We start from the raw sequence: 27,354 nt of genomic DNA on the forward strand, positions 1-27,354 counted from the left end.
TTCCATGGGCCGAATGGCTCTGAAGGACTATACAGTACCCCTTTTTGATAAATAAGTAAATAAATAAAATTCCTTTTACTCATCCCCAAGCTTTAATTTGTCTTTAACCTTTAACCTAATGATCTCGCATTAAGGCGAGCTTCCAATATGCATTTTGAATGCAGACCTCATCCCCAAGCTGTAATTTGTCTTTAACCTTTAATCGCTTGACCTCGCATTAAGGCGAGCTACCAATATGCATTTTGAATACTGACCTCGCAAAAATGCGAGTATAACGTTGAACTCATTGGGAAGGTGAATTATAGAAAAGCGGTCGTGGATGCTGAGCTTGCACAGTGAAATTTTCTGACTTTGTTTACATCTCGTCTGCACAGTTCATTTTCTGATATGGAATTTGACTTGGCTGGAATAACCTTGGTGTACAGCCCATTGCATCTCTGCAAAGTGAGCTAGGGTGAGGTGATTTGCTCAAGGCTGTACAACACTGGCGTGGAATCGAACTCAGTACCTTCTGGACATGAAACAGAGACTATACTGCTGTGCAACGCTGCCCATTTAGATAATGGTATACAGTAGGGGTTGAGGTGGCCTAATGGTTAAGGCATTGCACTGTAACTGTAACTCAGAAGGTCCCAGGTTCGAGGCCCACTTCAGGCACTTGATTTACTTTTTTTGGACAATGGCGTGACAACTCCTGTTGACATCAGGCATTTGTTTGATGGATCATCTATATTCCTTCATGGAATGCCTAGACTAGACAACGGCATCATAATTTATTTTTAAAATTTTTTATACACTAGGCTTGTTTGTTTTATGCTTTTAGGTGTTTAACGGTGCTTTCAACACTTGTTTGTAATACATTTTTATCTATTTAAATTTCAGGTTTCATCAGAACTGAAGCCTATGAGATCTGTGTAGAAATCCCCAAGTTTTCACAAACACATCTCTAGAGTTTTTTCTCTACAGCTGAGAAATTATTGTAATCCAAAAATATGTTGTTTGTTGTTTGATTTAGGCTTTATAAAAACATTTTGTTCTTGAAAAGCATAATACTGTTTGTTATTTGTAAAGATTTCCTTGTAACCAAAATTAAGTCATTTATCGATACTGGATGGTTTGGGAGAGAGTGATATATCCAGAATTTTTGCTGCATTGTTGGGATATAATTCATGATGTTAATGTTACACAATACAGGAATTTATTTAATTACCAGTGTGAATATTTTGGAAAGATCTGATTCCCTAACTGATACAAGAATGGTCTTTAATATTTGTACAAATGAGAAGATTCCCAAGTTGTTGAATTTATATTCATTAATAAGAATTACTTGTGTGTTATAAAAAGAATTAAGATGATGTGATGTGTGCTATGGATGAGAGATGTCACCACACATGAATGACAATTTAATAACCAAGGAATTAAGTTTATCTGTCTATACTCAGATGTTACATTCATATAATTGACAGAATGAAGTAATATGTTGCTTATCTTTTATTTTTATTATTTTACTTAAGCTTTAATTTTTGTGATATCAGGATTGGGGGGGGGGGGGGGGGGGGGGGGAAGGAATTATTACAAAACATTGCAATTGAATTGTAATGATGAAAATAATGAACAATTTGTAAAAATGTGTTTGTTTTTTTTATTGTTCAGAATGATACTCCATACTCAAGCCTGTCAATGTTTTATTGAACTTGTTGAATTGATGTGATTATAGCGAGCTTGATATTTTGCCATTTTTTAATTTATTTTTTTAAAAGTCATTTTGCTTGATATTGATTTTATGTGCTGATCCAACTTTTTGTTTCATTACCTTATTTTATATGTTTTGTTTTTGGTTGTTTTCCCTGCCCCTTCAATCGTTCAGAAAAATATGACCAGCTGGACTTTCGAGTGACAGTGACAGTCCCGTCACCACGCTTGGCCCCAATACCACCAGTTATTTAATCAGCCACAAATCGTATGCCAGGTGTTTTTTTTTTATTTGCCAATACACCAATTTTTTTTTTAATGTGAAATTTGCAGCAATGACTTTAATCTTTAATCTTTTTTTAAAAATTTAAATAAAATAAAAAAGATAAAATATGCGGAAAGACATGCGGGTAGCAAAAACATTTTTCTGGAGGGGACAGCTTTCCTTAGACAGACTTAGGCAAAATACAAAGCATATCTCTTGTTCACAAAATTTATATATATTAAGCGTCGCTATTTTCAGTTTTAGAAATATTATAGATCCGTTCTTAAGAGAAAAAAATAAAATTGTGGAAACAGATAGAAACTGCAAATAAATGTTAAGAAAACCAAAGCACTCATTACGATTACAAGATTCTGTAGGTAGTTTATAAATTAAATAGTTCAATTTAAAAGGCAAAGTTTCATGTAAAAAATTGGTAAAGGAGGCAGTTCTATGTACAATAATTTATTTTTTTCAAGAATGGTTGATATGAATGCTGCTCAATGGTGATAAATATTTGCCCTTCTGCCGTTTTAAGCTAAAAATATAATTTTGCTACCTTACATTTTTTTTTTTTTGATTGCCCACTTTCTTATTCACTTTTGAAGTCATTTTTTTGTGTGGATAATTTTTATTGCAAAATACCCAATTTACAAATAGAAAAAGAAATGCATTGTTTTATAAGTTGTTCATAAGCAGTGAAAATCACAATAGAACGTGTAAATCACATAACCAGAAGTCAAATTGGGATGTCAGGTTTAGTTTGTTGAATAGGGGCAGTTGAACTGGACTGATTTGGGGTTTTTATAAAAAATATTTTAAAACGCATTACATGTAGTAATTTATGCAAAACAGCTCAAGATTTTCTTGGAATGTGTAATTCTCTGTGCATCAAATCTGACAGAAAAACAAAACATTCCAGAGAAGATTTTCTTTGACCTCCTAAATAATAGACAATAAGCTTTACCTCTTTATTTGTGTTTCATTTTTATTTTATCAAAGTTATAATTTATTATATAGAATACTCTAATGAAAATGTTTCTATTGGGTGATTGGTAAGCCAAGGTCTTTGCCATTGAATCATTGATATGTGATGACGTTTTGATCTTGTGACAGATCTTCCCTAGTTTTATAACCTTTTATTTTTTTAATTTCGTATCAGAACACTAAATTTTTAAATGTATTATTGAAGCTAACTAGATTGTCAAGGCCTTCTGCTTAATTCAAACATATTCAACTGATTTCAGTTACAATATATATTTTGATTATCTTAAGTTACAAGATTTATTTTGTTTATCTTTCGAGAAAGACTGAATTATTTGATAAAATGTCAAAATTTTAGAATGCATTTTTTTTCTCAAAACTAAAAAGAGATGTCAGTTTTTTTGTCACATGGTTATGTATTTTTATTCTATTATGTCTTTGAAGTTGCCATAGTTTAATTTTTAATATTTATTTTATTGCTTAATGTTTAATACAGCCCTGATTCTCCATGAGGAGACCTGGGAATAAGTCATGTTAAATCACTCAACCCTAAAACCGACAATATCCTTAGTTTACCAGGTTACTTTTACAATCCCATGCCTATTTATTATATTTTTATGAGACAAATTATAGGCGCAGTATCAAAGCTAATGTTTTTCATTATTACATGTTAATGGTAGTTGAATAAAAACATATATGCACATGCTCATTTTTAATACATTTTTTTCCAATTTTGAAAAGTAGCAAAAATCTCTAGGATTGAGTAGTTAATGTTTGATTATGTATTGTTGAAGTATGAATAAAATATTAGCTTGTAATCAATTATTTGTCAAACAGACGAAAAGTAATAATAATATTATTACAGACACTACATTTACTTTAATGGCATTGCTGTAGTCTTCATTCACTTGTGACTATGCTCGGGACGGTTGTTTTTTGTTAGTGTGCAGCACTTTGTTGTTATGACTGAGCACAAAAGTCACCATTAGTATTAGTCATCGCTCTAACACTTCTCATATACTCTAGTGAATTTGTTTGACACAAAGTTTTTTTTTTTTTTTTTTTTTTTGTTTAAAAAAAAAATTAAAAATATGGTCACTCCATGATATGTAAGTTACCTCAACAATAAATGAAATGAAAGAAATAAAAATGCATACATTTTAAAGGGTGTTTAATTTTGTTTTGTTATTGATTTTTAGGATTAATGAAACAAGGTGATAAATAAAAAGATCTAATAAATTTGAGTTGTAGAGTTAGAAGTTCTGTAACACTGTGGGCCATTTCCGCTTCTAGAAACAAAGTTGATGGTAAATAAAATGGTATTAATTTAGAGTTCACTTCTTACCACACTTTAGGGTCACAATTACAGATTTACCATGTGGTCTAGTGATATGACACTCAGCTTTGCACTAGAAGGTCCAGGGTTCGGGTCCCGCTCTGAACGGCGCACAATTGAGTCCTTGGAAAAGGTAATTTTCTCACATTCGCTCATCGTATTTGGGTGTAAAATGAGTTCTGTAGTGATTTATTTCAAATCCCTCCTAACTTTCTCAGGATTTTAAATAATTCATACATATTTTGCTCACAGAGATGTCCCATACTTTGAGAAGATCTTCGAGAAAACCGAGTGCATGGCCATTAACAAACAAAACCAAGTTTGATCTTTCTTTTCCCGTCACCGGCAAAGGGAAAACCATCAAACAAGTTTAAATATCTCGGAGCAACCATCACGAACGACCCTAGAGACTTTTTAGAAATAAAACAAAGAATTAGGATTGCTAAGAACACCTTCCACAATCTAAGACCAGTCATCTCTGCCATCAATATTAAATTAAACACAAAACTTAAGGTTATCCAAACTTGCATCTTCTTGTCTCTCTTCTACACATGTAACAAGGAATGTCAAAATTGCCTAGAGGCTTTCGAAATGTGGTTGTACAGAAGAATGCTAAACATCAAGTGGTCAGATAAAATAATAAACGTAAAAGTTTTGCATAGAATAGGGAAACCCACCCAACTATCAGAAAAAGGTAAGTGGGCTTTTTTGACCATGTGTGGCGATAGAAAGCTACGTGGCTACGTAGAGGGAAAAAGAGCTTGTGGTCGTCAGAGGGACCAGTTTGAGGCTGTCAACAAGCAACATCCCTACAAACTCCAAGTACATGAGAGAGGCAGAGGACAGAACGTCGTGGCGGCATATGGTAGAAAACATGCATACAAGCGCAGACCACGGATAAGTAAGTAATTTAGTTCAGTTTGTCCTGAATCATCATCTCTTTCCTCACTTATCTCTCCTGAAATAATTTCCTCTTTCACACCACGGTTGTTTGTCATCATCATAGCTTATCGAACCCACTCCACAGCATCTGGGGAGCAGACTCTTAGGTCATAGTCAGTCAAGCTGGGCGGGCCTGTCCTGGCATCCTGGGGACATGTAGCAAGCGTCCAAGTCGCATCCCTGTAATCCCTTGCTAGAGACTGATTGCTACAACACACACAACACCATGGTCAGGGTGGTAAAAGGATAGCCCCTAAGCCCTCACCATGGACAACTTGAAGATCGTTAGCTTCAACTTTGTTTGTGATTGTCTAATTCTCAGTAGAAGTAGAAACACTTTTAGACCCAGAATCACAAGAGTCTATTGTTGACGACTTTTGTTGTGGAAATGCTGCATTTATAGATCTTGATGGTATGGAGATCGAGGGTCTAAAAGGTACGGATGGTGGTGATATGGAAACTTGATGTTCTGAAGAATTGTGATTTGAATGAGTCTGACCCACAGGAGCTGAAGGTTTGCTGATTTGAGATACACATTTATCTGATAGTTTCATCTCCATCGGACGATCCTCTTTAGGTGGTATTTTCATAGGGCTGGGCTCTTCTGCTGAAAGGTAAAAAAATATTGAAATTGTGATTATATGAAATAACTTCTCATTTTACTCTATAATTTTACACTCTGACATTTTTCAATATCACTTCAGTCTTACTCAGAATCAGTGTAATAATATAAATTTAACAAAGCAGAAATGAAAACTTCCAAAGTAAGATTTACATGTTTAGGAAGAAGAAGAATCATAACAATAATTATTATAATGATGATAATAATAATAATAAAAATAATAATAATAACAAAAAAAAAATACTCTACAGCGTTTGACATTTTCAGCGTTGACCATAGAACATGAAATATAAAAATAATCACTCCACCTCACCCTTTCTGAAATCTATAAAATTCCAGAATAGATCTCATAGATTTCAATCATTACAACCAACTACAAAAAAGGGCTTTTAAAATTTAACATCAAAACTCATTAAAAACACAAAACAAAACAGTACTCACCTAATATTGATTTGCGCTTTAAAAACTTTCTCCTGTTCCTAAACCAGCCCTCTACATTAAATGAGTTGATTCGATCTTTCCCCTGTAATTCGTGGCCATCTGTATTAATAATAATAATAATAATAATATAATACAACTACAACACAATACCTATTAATAGCTATAGTAGGCCAATAGTGTGGCCTTTGATAAAAAACTGATAAATGCATTAGTGTGATATGAAGTACAGAATATCAATTATAAAACGAACATAAATTACTCATCGAATTCAAACTTAAGGTGATCTTATTCCTTATCAACACAGTTCCAAAAAACGTTGAGATTTCTTGCAGTTCTTGAACAGGTGTGGAGAGAGTTCCAAATATCTACGGTCCTGAAAATTAAAGAGTTGGCATGTGTTGAGGTCGAGCACTGGTCTTTGAAGATTTTGAAGTTCCCGCCTCTTGTTGACGTCAAAACCACATATCTGAAGAACTCCCAGGAATCCAAGTTGTCAATCTTGTAAATTTGAATTAGATCACCTCTAAGTCCTCACTTTAAAGAAGGAAGTGAAAAGCATTCCAATTTTTCCCAATAATACAATTCAGTGACAAACTTAGTGGCCCTCCTTTGAACGTTCTCCACAGCTATGGACTGTCTTTTACTTTTATACATCGAGCTCCATATGCAATTGGCATACTCCAAAGTGGGTCTCACTCGTCTTAAATAACATTAAAAAGATAATATAATCGAAATAAGAGAAACTTTGTTTAATAATTCCAACCAACTTATTTGCTCTTTTAATTGTATCATTAATATGTAGAGCAAATTTGAGAGTGGAATCAAATGTCAATCCAACATCCTTCTCTGAAAACACTTCAGTCAAAGAATTATTATGTACTTCAGTGAAATAGATATTTTTAGGATTGTATTCACCAATATGTAAAACGTGATGATTAATAATTATAATAATAATAAGAAGAAGAAGAACAACAAAAACAACAATAATAATAATAATAATAATAATAATAATAATAATAATAATAATAACAATAATCACTTAAAGGTTATTTTGTACTTTAATTATGTTTTTTTCTCTTTTTATATCGGGGTGTCAATTTTAGATAATTTAAAATGGGTATCATAGGAGGCTATAAGATTTTGTTTCTGTTAAAAAAAATTTTTAAACCCAGACAACTTACAGCTCATAGCCAATTTGACGTTACACTCATTGGCAATACGTGTTTTTTCTTCAGGGGTCGGATACTGTTTCCTCCTGAAGTTAGACTCTAACACTGAGGTCTGAATTGCGTTGAATGTAAAACGGTCTCTTTTGGGAACAAATTCAACGTCGTAAACACTTGACAGAGTATCTGGAATGGACAAAAAAAAAGCCAAATAATATTATGTATACCATAATTACTACATTTTACAATATGAATTTGTCAATCCTAGCTCAAAATTAAAAAAAAATAATTCAAACTTGAGTAATGATATACAGTAGTCACCACATTAATGCACGCATCGCATTAAACTGCACGTTATTCCTGATGTGATGGTTTTTTTTTCTTTATCCTATGTCTCCATGACTGCATGCAAGATTCGGATAGCTGCACGTTCTGCTTCGACCATCTTCTATTTTTCCCATTCGATATTCTTACGACCAATGGCAATGGAAACCCACTTTCATATATCCATAATTAAACCCCCCCCCCCCCCAAAAAAAAAACAAACAAACAAAAAACAACTTGAGCTTTTATATAGCATAATATCCACTAAACGTGGTCAAAGCACTTTACAAAGGGTCCCTGACCCACAGCATCACGTAACATGTAGAGCAAGACATGGCACCTGAAAAGCGATATTACATTTTTTATCAACAAAGACAACGCTGTTAATGGCCAGGTACTCATTTTACACCTGAGTACGGTGAGAGAATGTGAGTAAAGAGCCTTTTTCAAGGACACAACTATGCACTGAGCAAGACTCGAACCCAGGACCTTCCGATACACAGGCCTGTAAATGGTTGGTTAAAAAATGTCACAACTTTTTGAACACGCGAAAATAGACACAACAGGACAAAAATATGGACACAACACAGATATGACACGTCAATTGACTAGTCAAATCATGTCACTTTCCCCTACTTATTTATAACGAGGTCCTTATTTCATGGTACCAAAAAAAAAAAAATCCCAATTATTTGAGGGCCCAGGTCTGAGTTAGTTGTAAAATGAAAGGAAGAGAACTATTCCTACCCTTTTGAAGGATGTGTATCTCGTGCTTGACACAGAAGCTGCGTATCTTCGCTCCTGTTTGTGTTAAATGTTTACGCTGATTCTTTCGTTTATTTGGATTAATTTTTATAGAAGAAGAAGAAGAAGAAGAAGAAGAAGAGGTGGTGCAGTAGTGTGAGAGCTTTTGAAGAAGAATATATATATCGAAGAAAAATAATCATTTCGCATTATTTTTTTTTCCGTCTCACATCCGGACAGAACCAATAAAATATAGAGTAAAAGATATGAGAACTGGAGATGTATGTGTGTCAGTAGCAAAATAGAGAGAAACCTTCTGGTCCGGTTCGACACACTTCTGTGCGTGCGTTATTTACTGACTAGGTGTGTGTATGAAGACAACTCGCGTGAACTTCGCGACCCTCTCTCGCTGGCTGTGGCACAGTAGCCAGGCAGTGAATACATCCTAATCTAGCAGAGCGTGTAGGTGGCATGATAATATTATAGCTAACTGATAGACGGCAAGTTTTTTTTTAAAGTCGGCATTTGAAACGGAATAAAATCTAATTTTTTCGAGGAACGAAATAAAAGTCTTTTATTTTCTTTTTTATTGATTCTGTTCTTTGACGTTACTAATTTTATTTTTACTATTATTTAAAAAAAAAAATATTAGCACTTATAGAGCAAAATCGTACTGTTGGAAATCCGACAATAGATAGAAGATTTACAGGCCTGGATCCAAAAACGAGTGTCATACCACAAAACCACATAGTCGCACAAGACCCGTACCAAATAAAAAAACAAAAACAAAAAAACATGAATTCACCATTTTCAATCAGATCACTGAAGTAATGAGTCACATCTCGAACAAACCAATCCACTTGACACAAAATGCCGCTAAACCAGTCAAGAATAATCGTCTGCTTGTCATTGGTAAGTTGACTGAACTCCCCGTTTAAAAAGGTTTGTATTTCATCAACACTCAGACCTGAAAATTAAATTTATACAGATTCATAAATTTGGGAACTAAATAAAATACCAAACAATGATGATATTATTGAGAAACCGGGGAGCAGGCACAGGTGTAAGATAAAGATTTGAAAAAGTTTGTATGAAACAGTCCCAGACAGGCATGACAGTAAAATACAAGAAAAAAAATCATCCAAAAAATCTGTCTTTCTTGTCTGGAGAAGTTCCCCAGTTGAGGAAGACTGATTTTTCGGAATGTTCTTTTAAATTATTTTTTTTGGGGGGGGGGGGGGGGGGGGGGGGGGGGGGGGAGGGGAGTATTTTTCTTCTGGCACTGTTCCATATAAACTCTTTCAGATCTTGATGATATCATTGTACTATTGAAATAAGAAAAAAATATTTGTAAAATTATTAAACTTATTTATTTGTAATAATAATAATAATAATAATAATAATAATAATAATAATATTAATAATAATAATAATAATACGAGTAATAATAATAATAATAATAATAATAATAATAATAATAATAATAATAATAATAATAATAATAATAATAATAATAATAATAATAATAATAATAATAATATTAATAATAATAATAATACGAGTAATAATAATAATAATAATAATAATGATAATAATAATATTTATGGTGATGATGATGAAATTTTATCTTTATTGTCCAATTTCAATGGTTTACATTGCTCAAAGAAATACAATAAGCATTATTAATATAAATGTGTGAATATTATCTAATTATAAATTTGGCAAATTGGATTATTAGTAGCACAAAGCTCCGAAAACATTGGGCCAATTATTACCAAATTTTGCACAGGACGGTGTTTACAATTGACATGAAGATGATTTGCATGTAGTATGAGATTGATTAGACATCATGATGATATTATTGAAAAACCAAATTTGTTTCGTCAAATCTCATCGCAAAGAGACGTCATCATTTTTATCACGTGGGTTGTATGCCAACCTTCCAGTTAGCGAGTATGACAATGAGGTGGTAGTACTTGCATTGAATCGATACCAGTTAGTGGTTCCTCTCATTCTTTTGAATATCTGCTCTTATGTTTTTTGTTTTTGAGGGTTTTACGGCGCTTGCAACACATTAAGGTCATATCAGCGCCAGTAAAAAGGAAGAAATGAGATAGTAAAAAGTTATAGAATTCAATTAAAGCACCCAAGAAAAAGTAAGACAAAGGGGAATTTGTTCAAATAGGAAACAGATGTAGATTCCAAGAGCACACCATCAAAGTACTTAGGTTGAGATCACCTAAAAGTCTCATCCAGACACAAGCACAGGTCCCCACTAAGAGGAATACACTCAAATGTTAACAAATCAAATATAATATGTAAATAAAACATAATACAGTACATAACATAGAGATGATTTACAAGGAAAAAAATATCATCTCCCAAAGCAATAACTATACATTCGACTGTTTCCCTCTCAACCAAGGACTCCGACCAAGGTTAGGACAAAACCAAGCAATCTCACTCCAAGACAAAGACAGAAAGCAAGTTGGAAAACAGATATAAGGGGATAGAAGACACAGTATGTACCTCCCTGCCCGCTATGGGAGGTCAGGATCCCCACCCAGTATCTGCTCTTAACATTGGGAAAGAATTATACAATAAGTGAGTGAAGTATATAAGATATTAAATGCAGAAAATATCTCTCCATGCTCTAATTAAAATCTCCGTGGAGTTCTCTCAGTTGAAAAATGTATTGTCTACTAAGACAATAGAAATTGAGTTCAAATTTTATTCAATCAAAAATTTTGAGCCGATTAACTTATCCTCAAGGTCATTGAACGGACAGTTATGCTTATAATAATGTATTCATCACAACAAAATTTACTCAATCACAATACACACAAAAACACACACAGACACACACATACACACGCACACACACACACAAAGACATCCTCCATAGATCCAAATATAACAGTGAACATAATGTTTTTGATGCATTGAAATCTAACACCGATTACAAATATATACAGTAAAAAACAGTTAAACTAAAATTGTCTAAACTGAAAAGAAATCAAAATATTGCCATTTTCTCTTCTTTATTTCTGTTAATCAAGTATTGATAAACCGAAAGCGACTAAACTCAAATTATCTTTAACACCCCCCCAAAAAAAAAAAAATTGCCAAATAGCAAAATAACCCAAGAAAAAAATATGATAACTGAACAAAATTCCCGTTACAACTACTACCCAATGTGCTCCCTTGTATCAACACCCCTCACACACCTCCACTGAAACTCTCTCCACCTTGTCACCAACTCCCTACCCCCACCCCTTGCCCACACTAATCAGCAACGACTTAAAATTCGTCTCTGTGGCCTCTCTTCTCCCCCACTCATGTCCACTTCCCAACCAATCCCACCCTAACCACACCAGTCATTCTTACTTGATCGTGAAAACACAATAGCTGAGTGTTGTAACTCCAGAAAGATGATGTTGGAGTTATAACATTATTGCTCTCTTTGGCACCTACTACCACTACGTTCGTTTGTGTGAACACATACATAACACACAAACACCCCAACCACCCCCACACACTTACACTGCACTTCTTCATCCACAAAGATACACAGTTGAAGAAGTTGGTTCGATACATTGTGTGTGACAATGGGATGAATGATTGCAGTAGAATAATAATACCCTTGCTAAATCATGACAACTTTTTGAGGTAGGCCTAACCCGAAATATGTTTAAACTGAAAAAGAATACCAAATCCCTTGAATTTCGGATAACCATTTTTACAGTATATATATCCAAGAACATTACTCATTCTGTTCGATTTCTCCACCTATCAATACATTGTATACGAACTTGATCTCTCTCATCTCATTCATGTAGGGTACATAAGTATTTAATTATCAAATTGTAGCTTCCTTTCAATTTCACATTATTATACATTTCCTTGAGCTTCAGGTACAAGCAGCAACATAAACATTATTCCATTTGGAGAGGTTAAGGTTGAATGCCTTTCACATTTCATGATTGAAGGCAGTTTATGTCAAGTAGATAAAACAGTGCACCAACACCAATGACCAAGTTCAACGTCTACTTTTAGTACAGAATTATTTAACTATATCTTTAAATCTTTTGGCAATTTTGAAATACAACACTCAGACCTAGGTTTTGGTTCGTCCAGTCTTATTTTCAACTATACTCCAAGGAGAAATTTCACCATAAAATCTTTTTTTTTTTTTAATATTGTTTATTCCTGAATAAAATATGTCAGCCATATTCAAGTTCAAGTTCAAGACCATAAGATGCAAAAGGCACACTGTGCCCATCACCACAAATCTTATACACATCAATGTTCCCCATCACACCACACTAATCCTGTCACTCAAGTCATTAAATCCGCCCAGTGAATTTTGTATATGTGGAAAACCCGTTGAAATTATGTTGGGTCTGTGAGATCTATTATGTCATGTGGTAGTTTATTTCCATTCACATTTTGTTTGAGGGAAAAAGTTATATTTGTATGTGTTTGTTCCTACAAATGGCTGGTGGAATTTGTTGGTGTGATGTAGCCTGGTCGAGTATCTGTTTTTTGAATTGTTAATGTAGATTGGAATGTTTATGGCTGAATGCTTGCTTTTGACAGTATTGTGAAATAGATGTATGAACGCATTCTCTCTACGAGACTGGAGTGTTGGCCATCTTAGTGTGTCTAGAGTTGCTGTCACACACCCCGGTTCCATCTTGTGGCAAATCCTGCAGCTGATCTCTTAATGTTTGCAATGGCTTTTATGTCCTTAGTTTTGTAAGGATTTGTATTTGATGCAAGCACCCGACCTTAAATCAGCTTATAAATTTATGGACACTTGCTTCAACTAAAATATTTGATCAGTGCAGGCCCTGAAATACATAGAAGCGTTTAACTCTTGAGTTCATGTGCATGAAAAATCGAACAAATTTGTTCGATTTTAAATGAGGGTGAACTCGAGAGAGTTAATTACCTTTTATTTTGTAGACTGAACGTTTGTCAAAGCTTTGACTCATGGGACAGGTAGTGGAATATTTCTTGATCAAACCATCCACATTCTCCTTTGGCAGACTGAGTGAGATGATGGATAAAATAATATATATTTTGAGGGATCTAATAAAATATCTAAATATTTATGCTGAAATTTTTTTTTTTAAATAGTTTTGAAAATGATGAAATCATTGATACATTCATATAAATATTTCTGCAAAATATTTTCACATTCGCTGAAGAAAAAACAGAAATAGTTGATGATTTATTGTAATTAGACCTGATTTTATAAATAAAACATGAAAGATAGAAAAATCCATCGTCTAGCATTCCTAAACTGGAAAAGTAAACGTAATGTAATAATAATAGTAATAATAATAATAATAATAATAATAATAATAATAATAATAATAATAATAATAATAATAATAATAATAATATAGTAAAATCGGCAAAGTCACCACCTCTCGTTGGTCCCAAATTTCTGTTCTTTCTCTAAATGTGTCTCATTGATGATGGATAAAGTCAACCAATCTGGCAGTCGTGGCTTTACCAGGATTCCATTATCATTCAGCATTTGTATAGCGCAATATCTACTAAACATGCTCAAAGCACTTTACAAGGGGTCCCAAGCAAACAGAAATATGTAACTTGGAGGACAAGACATTGTACAATAAAAGCTACTTGATTGGAAAAGCATTGTTTGACAGAGATCATTCAAATTAAGAGACAGTCCAATTTACCTTGTTTGTGAACGACCTTCATAAAATTGTTTGTTTTATTTGCTTTTGAGGGTTTTGCGTCGCTTGCAACACATTAAGGTAGGTCGTATCAACGCCAGTAAAAAGGAAGAAAATTGGATAGTAAAATTAGGTCCCCACTAAGAGGAATACACTCAAATGTTAACAAATTATTATATATATAACACAGAAAATTAATACAATGCGTAACAGAGAGATGATTTACAAGACAAAAAAAATATCATCTCCCAGCCAGGGTCAGGATACACCTAAGTAATCTCATTCCAAGACAAAGACAGAAAGCAAGTTGGAAAACAGATATCAGGGGATAGAAGACACAGTAAGTGCCTCCCTGTCCATTATGGGAGATCATAAAATTGGAACAACCAATTAAAACTACACACTTAAATCTCCCAGAAGACACACATCTCACCCACTCCTTAACATTAACGTTATAGGACTTTACACAATTGCAATCAACATTAATATAAAAACACTCAAGCACTACATAAGCATAGTCGTAAACAGTCATCAACTTTCACATGACATGCAATACTTGCATATCGCATCAGCAATTACACACAATTATTCTTTAATCAGTATGCGAATTAAAATTTAAAAAAAAACAACAAAAAACAGCACTGCTTTTGTGCTCTTATTAAGCTAAATATCAGGAGTTCCCAAGAAAACCATGAGCAATGTATTGTATAATATATAATCTAGATTTAGGGTTGTTTTCTGCTTCTTGTTTTAATTTGCTGGTCAAAAGAAGGATAATCCTGAGATATACAAGGCTCATTTCCATACATTAGTGGCGGTGTGGTCTTGTGGTATGACACCTGCTCTCGGATTGGAAGGCCCTGAGTTTGTGCCTCACTCAGCGCATAGTTGAGTCCTTGGAAAAGGCTCTTTACTCACATTCTCTCACCATACTCAGGTAGTTAACTTAACACCGTTGTCTCTGTCGGAAAAAAATTGTAACATTGCCTAACAGGTGTCATGTCTCATTCTACATGTTAAACGTTGCTGTTGGTCAGAGAAAGTGCTTTGAGCATATTTAGTGGGTTTTGTACTATATAAAAGCTCAAGTTTAAATTTTTGTTTGTTTTTTTTTGTTTTTTTAAAAACAGTCCTATTAAAAAAAAGAAAGGTCTCCAGATTGCCAAAACGAGATAGTCCCGAAATTATCAGGTCAGTTAGCCGCTATGCAAACCATTACAGTCCTGCCTACTTGATCCTTTCAAAATTCTGAATTTTTAGGAGATAAAAATTGTAGTCACTATAGTTATCTTTAAAAATCAACAATTTACACTCACAAGGAACAAATAACACTTCGAAATCCTTATAATTATGTAGTCTGGCACCAACTTTCATTTTCAATAAGTTTTAACGATTTCGAGATGCTATTAACGTTCTGAAATTGGAGACAATATTTCGTAATTCTACTAATTTTTTGTAATGTTAGGCAGGTCTGCTATTATTAATAACATCACCGTCTGATACTGATACATGAATTAAAAAAGGAGAGCATTTTAATTATTCATTACCTGGACAGATAACATTTACTAGCCTCTTTCAGGACTCCGTATGGCCATCGTTCAGAACTGAAATAATCTGAGTGTGATGATTGTACGATTGTGCGGACATCTGTCACTTTAATGTCCATGCTGTCACTTGTGGAAGAATCAATATTCTGTGCAAAGACTTCATTTTCTGGATTGTTGAAATGGTAAATGAAATCAAATTGGAAGGGCGAAATACTGAGAAAAAGTAATAATAATACAATAAATAAATAAATAAATAAATGTCAAGCTAATTTCTGGTACAATAAAAATGAAAGCTAGAAATGTCATAATACTAACGAAAGAGTGAAAATGGAGAGGCTTTGTATGGGAACAATACAGTATTGTTCCCATACAAAGCCTCTCCATTTTCACTCTTTTGTTCATATTTTCATGATCACAGGCTTCAGGCAGCCCCTACCGTTTTCTAAAACTCATAATATAATTTATAACATAAGTAGTCCTTCAGAGACATTGGCCCATGGAACCGTAGTTTATTCTGGTTTCTATAGCGTGAAATGGGCAATAGCCTTTGCTTGCTATTCTTTGGATAGGACGCTAGCCTATCGCAAAGTACTATCTGCCAAATGTAACAGACTCAGCTGGGGGGGGGGGGGGGGCTGAAAAAAAATGTCAATTCGACCCGGGATCAATCTTGGTCCCTCTGCGTGTGAAGCAAGTGCTCCACCAACTGAGCTATTGGAACCCCCATTTGTTTATATATGATGGTTAAATAACTTTCAAAAATGTTATCGATGCATGAAAGTTACAAAGAGCATTTAAAGGTTATTAAAGCCTCTTAATAACCCTTAAACTATACCATACGATAAAATTTACACTGAAAAGAAACTGAGAAATAGTAATCAGAGGCTCTGTGCACCTTACAACAAAAAAAAAATCCTTTGAAACATTATTGGTAAGCTCAAAACATAATTACATTCAAAATAAATGAGAAAGTAGTCCTTCGGAGCCATTCAGCCCATGGAGTTGACATTTATCCCGCTTTCTTTAGGATGAAACGGACAATAATAATTGCTTGCTACCCTTTGGTATAAAAAAAGTAAATAAATAATATTCTTTAGACAAGAGATGGGTCTTAAGATTTTTAGTAAAAGTGTTCATGGTTGCCAATTCTTGGATGTCAGAAGGCAGGGTGTTCCAAATATTTAGTTCAAAATGTTAAAATGAATGGTGAACGGCCATTTCTTTGCAGAATGGAATTATAAAACGGAATTGACCGCCAAAATGAACAAAAAATCTTGTTCAGCTCAAAAAGAACGCCAGAACAGAACCATTCATGTATTTGAGGACTGTGGGTGCTACCTAAGATTAGAGGCACTTCCTTTATTTTCTACAGAATGATGCTGGCAATGTTGTTTTGGAATTTTTGTAGATCTTAAAATAGAGAATGACAATATAGTCAAATTACGAAAATATTAAACAAGTTGCAGATTTCTATTATAATATAAAGTCGGGCAAAGCTGATATTTTTCAAACTAGAAACAATATTTGCTCTGATTTGATTGATGTAAATATCCAAGGACAAATTATTATCCATAACAATTCCAATATTTTTAACACCCCCACCCCCTTCCTATTTTGTTCTCTTCTTCTTCTTACCATTATCATCATTTTTGAAAATTGGAATGTTAGAGACAATGGCAGAATAGCGGAAAGGAAGAGTGAAAATAGGTATGGAAGTATTAGCTAGTAATGAGAGAAAGGGAAGAAAACTTCAAACATTGAAAATGTAAATTTAATTAAGTTTCGCTCACATTCACATACCTTGCTTCAAATGAAATGATTGTAGTGGTGTATTGTTAATGCTGTGATCTGTGTCAGTGGAAGTAGTACCATTTATATGTGTGAAGGGGGAAACAGGGTGAGGTTCTGGCTGACTTGGAAGATAAGTGCTACTGCTTATTTGAGAATCATTTGTGGTAAAGTTGCAAGCAAGTCCAAAAGATCCTAGCTCTTTGTCCAACGTGTCAAAGATTAGATAAGCCTGAGCAATTTGTTTCACTGTTGCACCAGAATTTCGGAGTCTTCGTATTATCTCCATTTGTTCCAAACTCAACCCACAAGACGTCGAGGAAACCTGTGGAGATTAAGAAAATTTAATTAAAAAGATTTGCAGAAATCACTTGGAAGAATATGTGTTTATGTTTTTAAGGGTTTACGGCGATTGCACCACATTGAATTGAGGTCATATCAGTGCCAGTAAAAAGGAAGATAATGGCAAAGTAAAAAGTTCTAGATTTACAACTAAAGCACCCAAGAAAAGGTAAGACAAAGGGGAACTGGTTCAAATAGGGAACATATGTAGATTCCAAGAGCACACTACCAAAGTACTTAGTTTGAGATCACTTAAAAGTCTCATCCAGACACAAGCACAGGTCGCCACTAAGAGGAATACACTCAAATGTTTACAAATCATATAATATAATATGGAAACAAAACATAATACAGTGTATAACAGAGAGGTGGTTTACATGGAAAAAAATATCATCTCCTAAAACTCTAATTATACATTTGACTGTTTCCCTCTTAGCCAGGGCCAGTACAAAACCAAGTAATCTCATTCCAAGACAAAGACAGAAAGCAAGTTGAAAAACAGATATAGGGGGATAGAAGACACAGTAAGTGCCTCCCTGCCCACAATGGGAGGTCAGAAACCCTGCCCAGTGAAAGAAATATCATATTCTCTTCATCAACAAATTTCAACCTCTTGAGCCGGTAGTAGTTTTCACCTGACTTCAATGAAATTTATTATGACAAGATGTCACAACTTAAGCTTTTAAATAGTGCAATATCGACTAAATTTACTCAAAGCACTTTATAAGGGTCCCTAGCCAACAGCAACACTTAACATATAGGACGAGACAAGAGGCCTGATATATTATAATTGTTTTTCCCTGACAGAAAATGCTGATAACAGCCAGGTACTTATTTTACACCTGAGTGTGGTGAGAGAATGTGAGTAACGAGCCTTTTTCAAGGACTCAACTATGTGCCACTCAGAGAAGGGCTCAAACCCAAGATGTCCGATCTGAAGACATGTGTCAAACCACAAGACCACAAAGCCTCAATCAGAAGTTATGTCATCATTTTGCATAAAAAGGAGTAATGGCCCTTGTTAGTAAGAAATTAATGATGATATTAATATGCAAAATAAAAATAGCACAATATCCACTAAATGGGCTCAAAGCGCTTTGCAAGGGGTCCCTGACCAACAGCAACAGTTAACATGTAGGATGGGACATAATGCCTATTAGGCGATATTACACTTTTTTTCGGACAGAGACAACGCTGTTAACGGCCAGGTTCTCATTTTACACCTGAGTACTGTTAGAGAATGTGAGCAAAGAGCAAAGTCTTTTCCAAGGACTCAACTATGCGCCGAGCAAGGCTCGAACCCAGGACCTTCAGACCCGAAAGCAAGTGTCGTACTACTAGACCACATAGCCGCACATAGAAATGACTCAATTTTACACAACCTTGCCATGCCAATTCTATACAACTAACTTCTCCGGGTTATTTTACAACCATGATGGTCATCTGAGAAGAAAGCCTTTCTGGTTTTTTTTTTCTTTTCCTCCACAAAAATAAAGCCATTTAGAAACGAAAAAAAAAGGAATAATTTGTCTAAGAACTAAGATGACCTCTGAATGTTCTTTGCCTTGAGCATTTATACAGCGCAATATCCACAATGATCTTTGTCCTGAGGTGATCATCTTCTAGCTTTATGCTTATTTTAGACAATTTAATTTGAGTTTGAGACAGACTTTTTTTGAGGTAATTATAAACTTTACATGCCTTTATTGTTTTCCTATCATTATCAATTTGTGCCTGTGCCCTGTCCAAAAGCTTTCTCGTCTCGTACAATTTATTATGAGAGGTTTTTAGCTGTTGTTTTAATTTTGTCACTGTCTCATCTCCAGCTGTGTGATCTTCCACACGATCCAATTCATTTCCTTCGATGGTTTCAGTTTCATCTGATGGGAGTAGAAAATATCCATATAAAAAGATACAGAGAACTTGGAAGTTTTGACACATCAATACATTTTTTAAATGATATCATATCATATATCAGTATAAGGGCTTTAAAAGGGACCAGTATTATTTAAATGGCCTTCGAACATAAGTAAAACGATGGTAAAATGTCTTTTAAACTATATGGCAATCAATGAATGAATGTGATAAAGAAAAAAAAAATAAAGAAAAATAAAAAAATAATAATAATAATAAAAATGATGATAATGATAATAATAATAATAATAATAATAATAATAATAATAATAATAATAATAATAATAATAATAATAATAATAAGAAGAAGAAGAAGAAGAAGAAGAAGAAGAAGAAGAAGAAGAAGAACATTGTTATCAATCATCAGTGAATCCCCACCTCAATCCCACAATGTATTTGGCAAAAGTCTAGTATGCTCAGCTCCTTTTACATTTTCAGAGTTGAAAAAAAAAGTACAACTTACGAAAAAAAAAAAGAAACTTATCAAGTCTAAAATCCAAGTAATAAAAAAAAAAAACCAGCAAAAAAAAAAATAAATAAAAGAGGAAAATTTATTATTAGTGAACAAATTGCAATGTTGTTGCCTATTTGATTTTATGATAAATCTTAAGACTATCAATAATTTAAAAAATTAAGCCCATAACTTCACTTTAAAAGATGTTGCACTCACTCACCTTTTACTTCATTTTTTATACATATTTTTTTCATTGAGATGGGTGAATCTTGATTTTCTAGGGGTTTTCGCTTGAGGGTTGCAGGCAAAGGTGGGTTTGGGAAATCAAAAATTGTTGGCACTGCATTGTAAACCAACCGTTTCCTCTCGCTTGGTACGTTGAACTGGTTAGCTTCAAAATGATTTGCACAAAGTGCATAGTGTGCTTCAGCCACCCTGTTCATTGTAGCACCAATGATATCTTGTCTTCTCATATTCTGGATCCATTTGCGGCATCTGGGAAAAGCAATGAAATTGGAAACATATAATATTATAAAGACCATAAATAAAAAATTAAGGCAAGGCAGATAACATTAATATTATAATAATAATATAATAATAATAATAATAATAATAATAATAATAATAATAACAATAATAATAATAACAATAATAATAATAATAACAATAATAATAATAATAATAATAATAATAATAATAATAATAATAAATAATAATAATAATAATAATAATAATAATAATAATAATATATAATAATAATAATAATAATAATAATAATATAATAATAATAATAATAATAATACACTCCAGCACAGTTTCCTCAAAATCATTATGTGTCCCGATTTTTTTCCTTATTATTATTAATTATTCTTTGATATCATTCCATCCTTTCTCGAACAAATTTTTGCCACAAACACGGTTTCCTCGAATGAATTTCATTCTGCCAATGTAAAAAAAATTTTTTTTAATTAAAAAAAAAAAATTACAGTAATCAAAGGGTTGTTTTTATTTTATTTCGCCCCTTGATTTCGTCCAGTAACTACTTACTGTGATATTGACTGTTACTTATATCTGTATCCATCTACCTACATTGCAGAAGTGTGTGTGTGTGTGTGATGTGTACAGTATAATACACACGCAGACACACAATTACTTACACGTACATCCCATCGCCGTTTGGCATAAAAGCCACCTCTTTGCTTTTATTCTTATCAATTCGCCATTAGTTCCAATTTCAATGCCACGTGACATGATGTGCTAATGTTTGGTTACGGTGGTAGATTAATGATGTGACAGCAATTCCCTCGCCACACACAAACATACACTCACACACATACCCCTTGTACTTGTAACATATCAATAAAGAAAATAATAATAAAGTTCCTTTAATAAAACCTAGCACCCTTAACTAACCCAACAAACACCCCAGCACCTTTACTAAGGCTTATGATTAACCCTAATAGAAAAAAATGCTCCGACCTCGAGCTAACCCTAATAGAAAAAAAAAAAAAAATACAAAAACCTAGGACTGCTTTCAATACATCACAAAACAAAATAGTGGCGGAAAAACAAACAAACAATAGTTTAAACTTTCACTAATCTACTAAGGTTTGTTCTAGATTTATTTTAATGCTCCTATATATTGACATATTGAATAAATAAATGCATGACAAAAGATCCACGGTGAAAATACAAATTGAAAGAAATGCAAGCACGAGGAGCTTTTGGAAGGCCTTCCCAGAAAATTTGAGTGAATGATTGTCTGTCTTACCTTTCCTCTTCGTTGAATGGAAGTAAAAAGAAGGAGAGTCCCTTGCATTCAGGCTTGTTCCGGCAATTTGTACAATTTATTGCCGAACAAAATTGACCACCTTTTTTTCTTTGCGGTGTTTTCCCCATCCTCAGTTGTAATCAAACAAAAAGGTTTCGCGATTTCGATTCCTTCTCCTAACTCCTAACCCTTCTGAGCAAAGGGAGATTACGGGGTCCTGATAACGGATACCTCACAAAGAAACTTGGGGGGAGAAACGATCAAGTACTCAGACAATTATTTGCCAGTTTACCACATTGTGCACAAAAAGTTTTGGTTTGAGAGTGTCTAATCATTCCGTGATAGTATTTCAAATAAAAAGTCTTAGAAGTCGATCAAGGGAACTGAAGCGGACTCATAACTGAAGCCCAAAGAATTACATGCCGGAGGGAGGTGAAAGTAATCTCAATAAACAAATACGCATGGTGCTAACGGAATCAGATATTTTTGTTGAAATCTTCTTCCCAAAATATTGTTAGTCACAATATGATAAAATTTAGTGTAATTAAAAAAATTATGTATAAATAATACATATCTTATGTAATTTAAATGTGGTAAAAGTTTGCTTCATTTTGGGACTGCAAAGTATTGCGACTTGAGAAACAACAGTGGGGGGCACATAACAAGGTAGAAGAACCGGATGTACCCCATTGGTTTCCAAGCGCTTGTTGTACACTGCTACCGATAAGATGTTGAGGGTTTATAATGACAGTAAGAGTTGATTCGTGACGGGGTAACAGACGAGGATTGCTTACAGCGTGAAGGTACGGGGACAGGACGTAAAGCAATGGATGCATCATGTGAGGTAGTATAAGATCAATGACTTTTTGTAAAGATGGGAACTTGTGTTCCAGGGAAAAGGTTAATGCGGTAACCAAGGATTTTTCAATTTTAGTGGTAAGCTCCTTGTCGAGAAACCGAAAGGAACCAAGCTTGCATCGTATCGTGCGTTTTTAAATCAAACACAATGGGGAAAACAATAGATGGTGACGGTAATATTGTGAAAGAAGAAGATTCGAAAAAGGAATCTGGCGGTGAATCGGTTTCGGCAAATAACGAAGCAGAAAAAATGGACAGCCAAGAAAAAGACGATACTGGAAGTAAATCAATCGCACAAGAAAACGTCGACGAATTAAACGATAATAATGACGAAAACAATGACGAAGAACCGGAGCCCAAAGCAATGAGTGTGGAAATAAAAGACAAACCGTCTAAGCCTCCAGATGACGTGAACCATTTTGATTCTGTGTCAAACATTAAGTCCCAGCCTGATAAAGAGGTATCCAAGGAAAAGAAGGATGTAGTAAAAATAATTGACCAAAAACTAGATAAACAAAATTCCAATTTATCATCGGCCCAAGGTAACCACAGACAAGCTCAAACTCCTAGATTGAAAAAGATGAAAAAAGCAATTTTCGTTTCATATTCACCAGATGCTGGTTTCCAAGAAAGAAAGTTTGTCGTTGAAACAGTGAGACAACTGAAAGAAAATAATTTAGCTGATGATATCTGGTTTGATAAAGATGAGAAAAATACTGACAGTCCTTGCTGGTTTTCGTTGCGCATGGAGGCTGTTGAAAAATGCCGAGCTGCAATTCTGATTTTTTCAGATAGTTATTTTACTTGCCCCGTCTCCCTGTATGAAGGGAGAGCTATACTAGAAAGACAGTGTGCTGATCCTAATTCCGTTAAAGTTTTCCCTATCATATTTCGACCACTTGACAATCTTGAAGTTACCAAACAATTTTCTTCTCTGTTGGATAATGCAATAAACTTAACGAATGAACATGCCAAAAAAAGTTCTGCTGAAAAAACTTCAGTTGTCATTGGTTCATTAATGGAAGAGATTGAAAAATATGCATCCATGCACACGTGTCCTCTCCCTGTCACACCTCCAGACTCAGAATTTACAGGTCAATATAAAAATCACAAGATTTGCCAGTGGAGTGCAAGTGATTTACAAGAGTGGCTATTTCATTTAGGAATCAAGGAATTTTATCGTCAAAGTATGGCAGAATCAATGGTGGATGGATTTTTACTTATGTCACTTACAGATCATGATATGGTTGCTCATTTAGGAATCGAAAGTCGAGTAGTTCGTAAGAAAATAATGCAGCAGATTCTGCAAACTCTTGATAAAGAACATAAGCAGGCAGACAATTGGCATCTCAGAGCTCGTGCCCAGCGATCAAAACCAGATGTTGTGTATATAATTTATGATCCTGCTGATGTTCGACTAGCTCAGAACTTGAAAGCTGATTTACGTGTAAAAAATCTTCAGGTAAGTTATTTTAAAATTTAAAAATAAAATTCCCTTTATTCATCCCAAGGGGAAATTTGTACTAGGGTCTATTCCAAGGGAAAACTGGAATAACCCAGGTGTCAGCAGTGCATTGCCGCAAATTGAGCTAGGGTGAGGTGACTTGCTCAAGGTCACACAGCGCAGTGGCGGGTGATCGAACTCTGTACCTTTCGGGTATGAAGCAAAGACTGTACCGTGGAGTCACAATGCCCCATTATGTTAATGATATAAGAGATATTGGCAAGAAATGAAGTGAGAAGAGAAAGGTCAGAGGACAAAAGAGCATAAAATATTTTGTGTCGATGGACTGCTAAGGCACCTCCACCTTTAATCAGGTCGTAGGTCACATGCCATCGCTACAAAAGTTTTCATTCTCGATTATTCATTGTCTTCTGGCCTGACTTCACTGCTTACTTCCATTTCTTGCTGTTAACAACATAATTTCCAAGTGCCTGCTCCACTCACTTTTCTGAATTAATAGATATTGTCAAATCAAACCAGTATATATGTCTTTCCAAGTCTAATTGCATTATTTTTTTTGTATTGAAAGTGAAGGTTATGCAGAATTAATCATCAAACAGGTCCATAAGTAAACGTCTGTGGCACATTTGATGTAGTTGTAACTCATTTGGCTTGCTTTGACCTATGGATGACGTTCATCAGTTCAGCCTGCTCTAAGGAACCTTGCAGTTTTTAAAGGCGTTGTACACATATGACATTTTTTGGCCCATCTTATCAGAGATCTTATAGGCTTCTTCATCACTCCCTGCAGTAATCAAAGAGCGTTGTCTTTGTGCGAATGTTGGAGAAGCTACATGTGTTGTCTTATATAATAAAGGCGCATGCTTCATTTGGGAAAATAATTGTTGTGTAGTCCTTCAGGTATGGTAATAAAACGTTGAATAGGAGTTACAAAAGGGGGTCTCGATAGCTCAGTTGGAGAGCACTCGCTTGGCACGCAAAGGAACCAAATTTGGTCACGGATGAAATCCAGATTTTTTTGTTATGACCCGTCTCTTCACTCAGCAGTGATTTGGTACCTGGGTTTATTAGATCTGGCGGACAGTACTTTGTGGTCAACTAGCATCCTATCCAGAGAAAGCAATTGCAATTGTCAGTTTTACGCTATAGTAATCAGGATAAACTCAAGCTGTATAGGCCTAATGTCTCTGAAGGACTTCTTTTTTAATGAAAAGCTATAAAATGTAACATTTATTCATTAATCAATCTGCGGCCAGTAAAATTCAGATGTCCAATGTTTTCAAATTCTTAATTATTGTCTATCCAACATAAGAATTTTCTGTATTGTAGTAATGTTTCCAACAAGTCAACTCATTTTTGTGACTAGACGTCGACAGTTAACCTTTTCACTTCTTTGATACTCAAGCTGAGCTGTCAATTGTATGTCCAAAAATAATAAATTAAAAAGCATATTTGTGTGCTTTAAATTATTTTTTTCTGTAATTGGAAACCATAAAAATCAAACTTTGATTTTGATTTTCTATTTTTTAAATATTTTTTTTTGCCCATACAAACACTTGATTATATATTAAATTATCTTACTAGAAAACTGACCGCAGATTTATGTTCCACATTGTGTACTTTTCTCCCAAATCCTACTCTTTCACAAGCAATCGTACACTTTTTCTTGTCTTGAGGTTGGCAGCTCTGCTCAGATGAGATCCCCGTTATTTATTATACTTACTTACTTACTTAGGCCGCCCCTTGGGCGCCCAACATGAGCCACAAGTCTTCGCCATTCTGTCCTGTCCTCCATACGCGTACGCAGCTCCCGGGTGTTGTCCATTCCTGTGTCGTCTAGCAGACAGTCAATGTAGGTTTTATTCTGCCTGCCTCTGCTTCTGGTTCTGGTTTATTATGAAAACGTTTTTATACTTAGAAAAAGTCACAGAAAGCTTCGGAATTACATAAGTACAATGTAAAAGGTTTAACGAAATGTGGAGAAAAGATAACACTTCATGTAACTGTAACACCGTCTTCCATTAAAGTAAAATATACATATTTGAGAAAAAGGGAGAGTTCAGACGAATAATTACAGGACAGTTTTAAAAAAGGGCTGTTTTAAAAAAAATCTCCTCCTCCATCTCCACTACCACCACATCCTCTTCTTCCTTTTCCTCCTCCTCCTCTTCCTCCTCTCCATCTTTCTGCTGCTCCTCCTTCTCCTCCTCCCCATCCTTCTGCTGCTGCTCCTCCTCTTCCTCCTCCTGCTTCTGCTGCAGCTGCTATTGCTCTTTCTCCTCCTTTTCCTTTTTCTCCTCCTCCCCATCTTTCTGCTGCTGCTCCTCTTCCTCCTCCTCCTCCTCCTTCTCCTACTCCTCCTCCTCCTCCTTCTCCTACTCCTCCTCCCCCTCCTGCTGCTGCTGTAACTGCTTCTGCTCTTCCTCCACCTCCGCTTCCCCCTCCTTCTCATATTTATTGGTTTACCTCGACGTACACTTATTTGCAGGTCTGATAACCCAATTTATTATGGGCTCAGTGTAATTGGAATCTCATTAAAAAAAAAAAAAAATTTAAATGACGCAAAATATTGCCCATTACAACAATGCTAGATAAAGATCTGAGCAAGTGTGTATGAAAGGTGCCAAAGTAAGAAAGAAATATTGAAGAAAAACCCATCCCAAAATATCAGTTTACCTCGACTGAGAATCGGACCCCAGACCTTCTGTTTACCGGGTACTATTAGACCACCAAGGCTTCCTATAGTTGGGACAATTTTGATACCTATATTTTTTCACAAGGGTACGCGTATTACGATGTGAACCCTCGCTTGCATCAAACAACACATACCTACATTGAGTTGCTCCATTTATATTTTTGAAAATATCAAATTAAGAAACTAGGAGCCTCTGTGGTCTAATGGTAGCACGTCTGACCGGTAATCACACGGTCTGAGATTCGAACCCCAGTCGAAGTGGAATGATTTTTTGGTATGTTTTTTTTCCCCCTTGT

General features: G+C 34.6%; 3 protein-coding genes across 7 annotated transcripts in view; 2 read left to right on the forward strand and 1 right to left on the reverse strand.

The window, feature by feature from the left end:
* LOC144962651 (succinyl-CoA:3-ketoacid coenzyme A transferase 1, mitochondrial-like) overlaps nt 1-4,108 on the forward strand; it is a 47,305-nt gene extending 43,197 nt beyond the window's left edge. Inside the window, exon 15 of the mRNA XM_078895761.1 lies at nt 883-4,108. Within this exon, the coding sequence (XP_078751887.1) occupies nt 883-918 (36 nt within the window). The 3' untranslated portion in view covers nt 919-4,108. The remainder of the gene's footprint in view (nt 1-882) is intronic.
* LOC144962650 (homeobox-containing protein 1-like) lies at nt 4,093-22,486 on the reverse strand. Of its 3 annotated transcripts, none has more exons than XM_078895758.1 (10): nt 22,041-22,486; nt 20,490-20,764; nt 19,603-19,781; nt 17,572-17,884; nt 15,772-15,937; nt 13,468-13,565; nt 9,319-9,480; nt 7,461-7,631; nt 6,280-6,378; nt 4,093-5,823 (listed from the first exon to the last, which is right to left on the reverse strand). In XM_078895758.1, the coding sequence occupies exons 1-10, from the start codon at nt 22,166-22,168 to the stop codon at nt 5,528-5,530; spliced, it is 1,887 nt and encodes a 628-aa protein (XP_078751884.1). In that variant the 5' UTR covers nt 22,169-22,486; the 3' UTR covers nt 4,093-5,527. The 3 variants fall into 3 exon arrangements, with proteins under 3 accessions (XP_078751884.1, XP_078751885.1, XP_078751886.1); XM_078895759.1 differs by having other exon boundaries at nt 4,093-5,820; nt 22,041-22,475; XM_078895760.1 differs by lacking the exon at nt 22,041-22,486 and adding an exon at nt 21,427-21,549.
* Nucleotides 22,487-22,754: 268 nt separating this feature from the next.
* Nucleotides 22,755-27,354, forward strand: part of LOC144962655 (uncharacterized) — a 21,290-nt gene continuing 16,690 nt past the window's right edge. For all 3 annotated transcript variants that reach the window (XM_078895764.1, XM_078895766.1, XM_078895765.1), the window contains exon 1: nt 22,755-24,360. In XM_078895764.1, the coding sequence (XP_078751890.1) occupies nt 23,047-24,360 (1,314 nt within the window). In that variant the 5' untranslated portion in view covers nt 22,755-23,046. The remainder of the gene's footprint in view (nt 24,361-27,354) is intronic.

Source organism: Berghia stephanieae, chromosome 1, assembly GCF_034508935.2.
Source record: "Berghia stephanieae isolate SIO BIC M18660-M18661 chromosome 1, UCSD_Bste_1.3, whole genome shotgun sequence".
NCBI classification, from domain to species: Eukaryota; Metazoa; Mollusca; class Gastropoda; order Nudibranchia; family Aeolidiidae; genus Berghia; species Berghia stephanieae.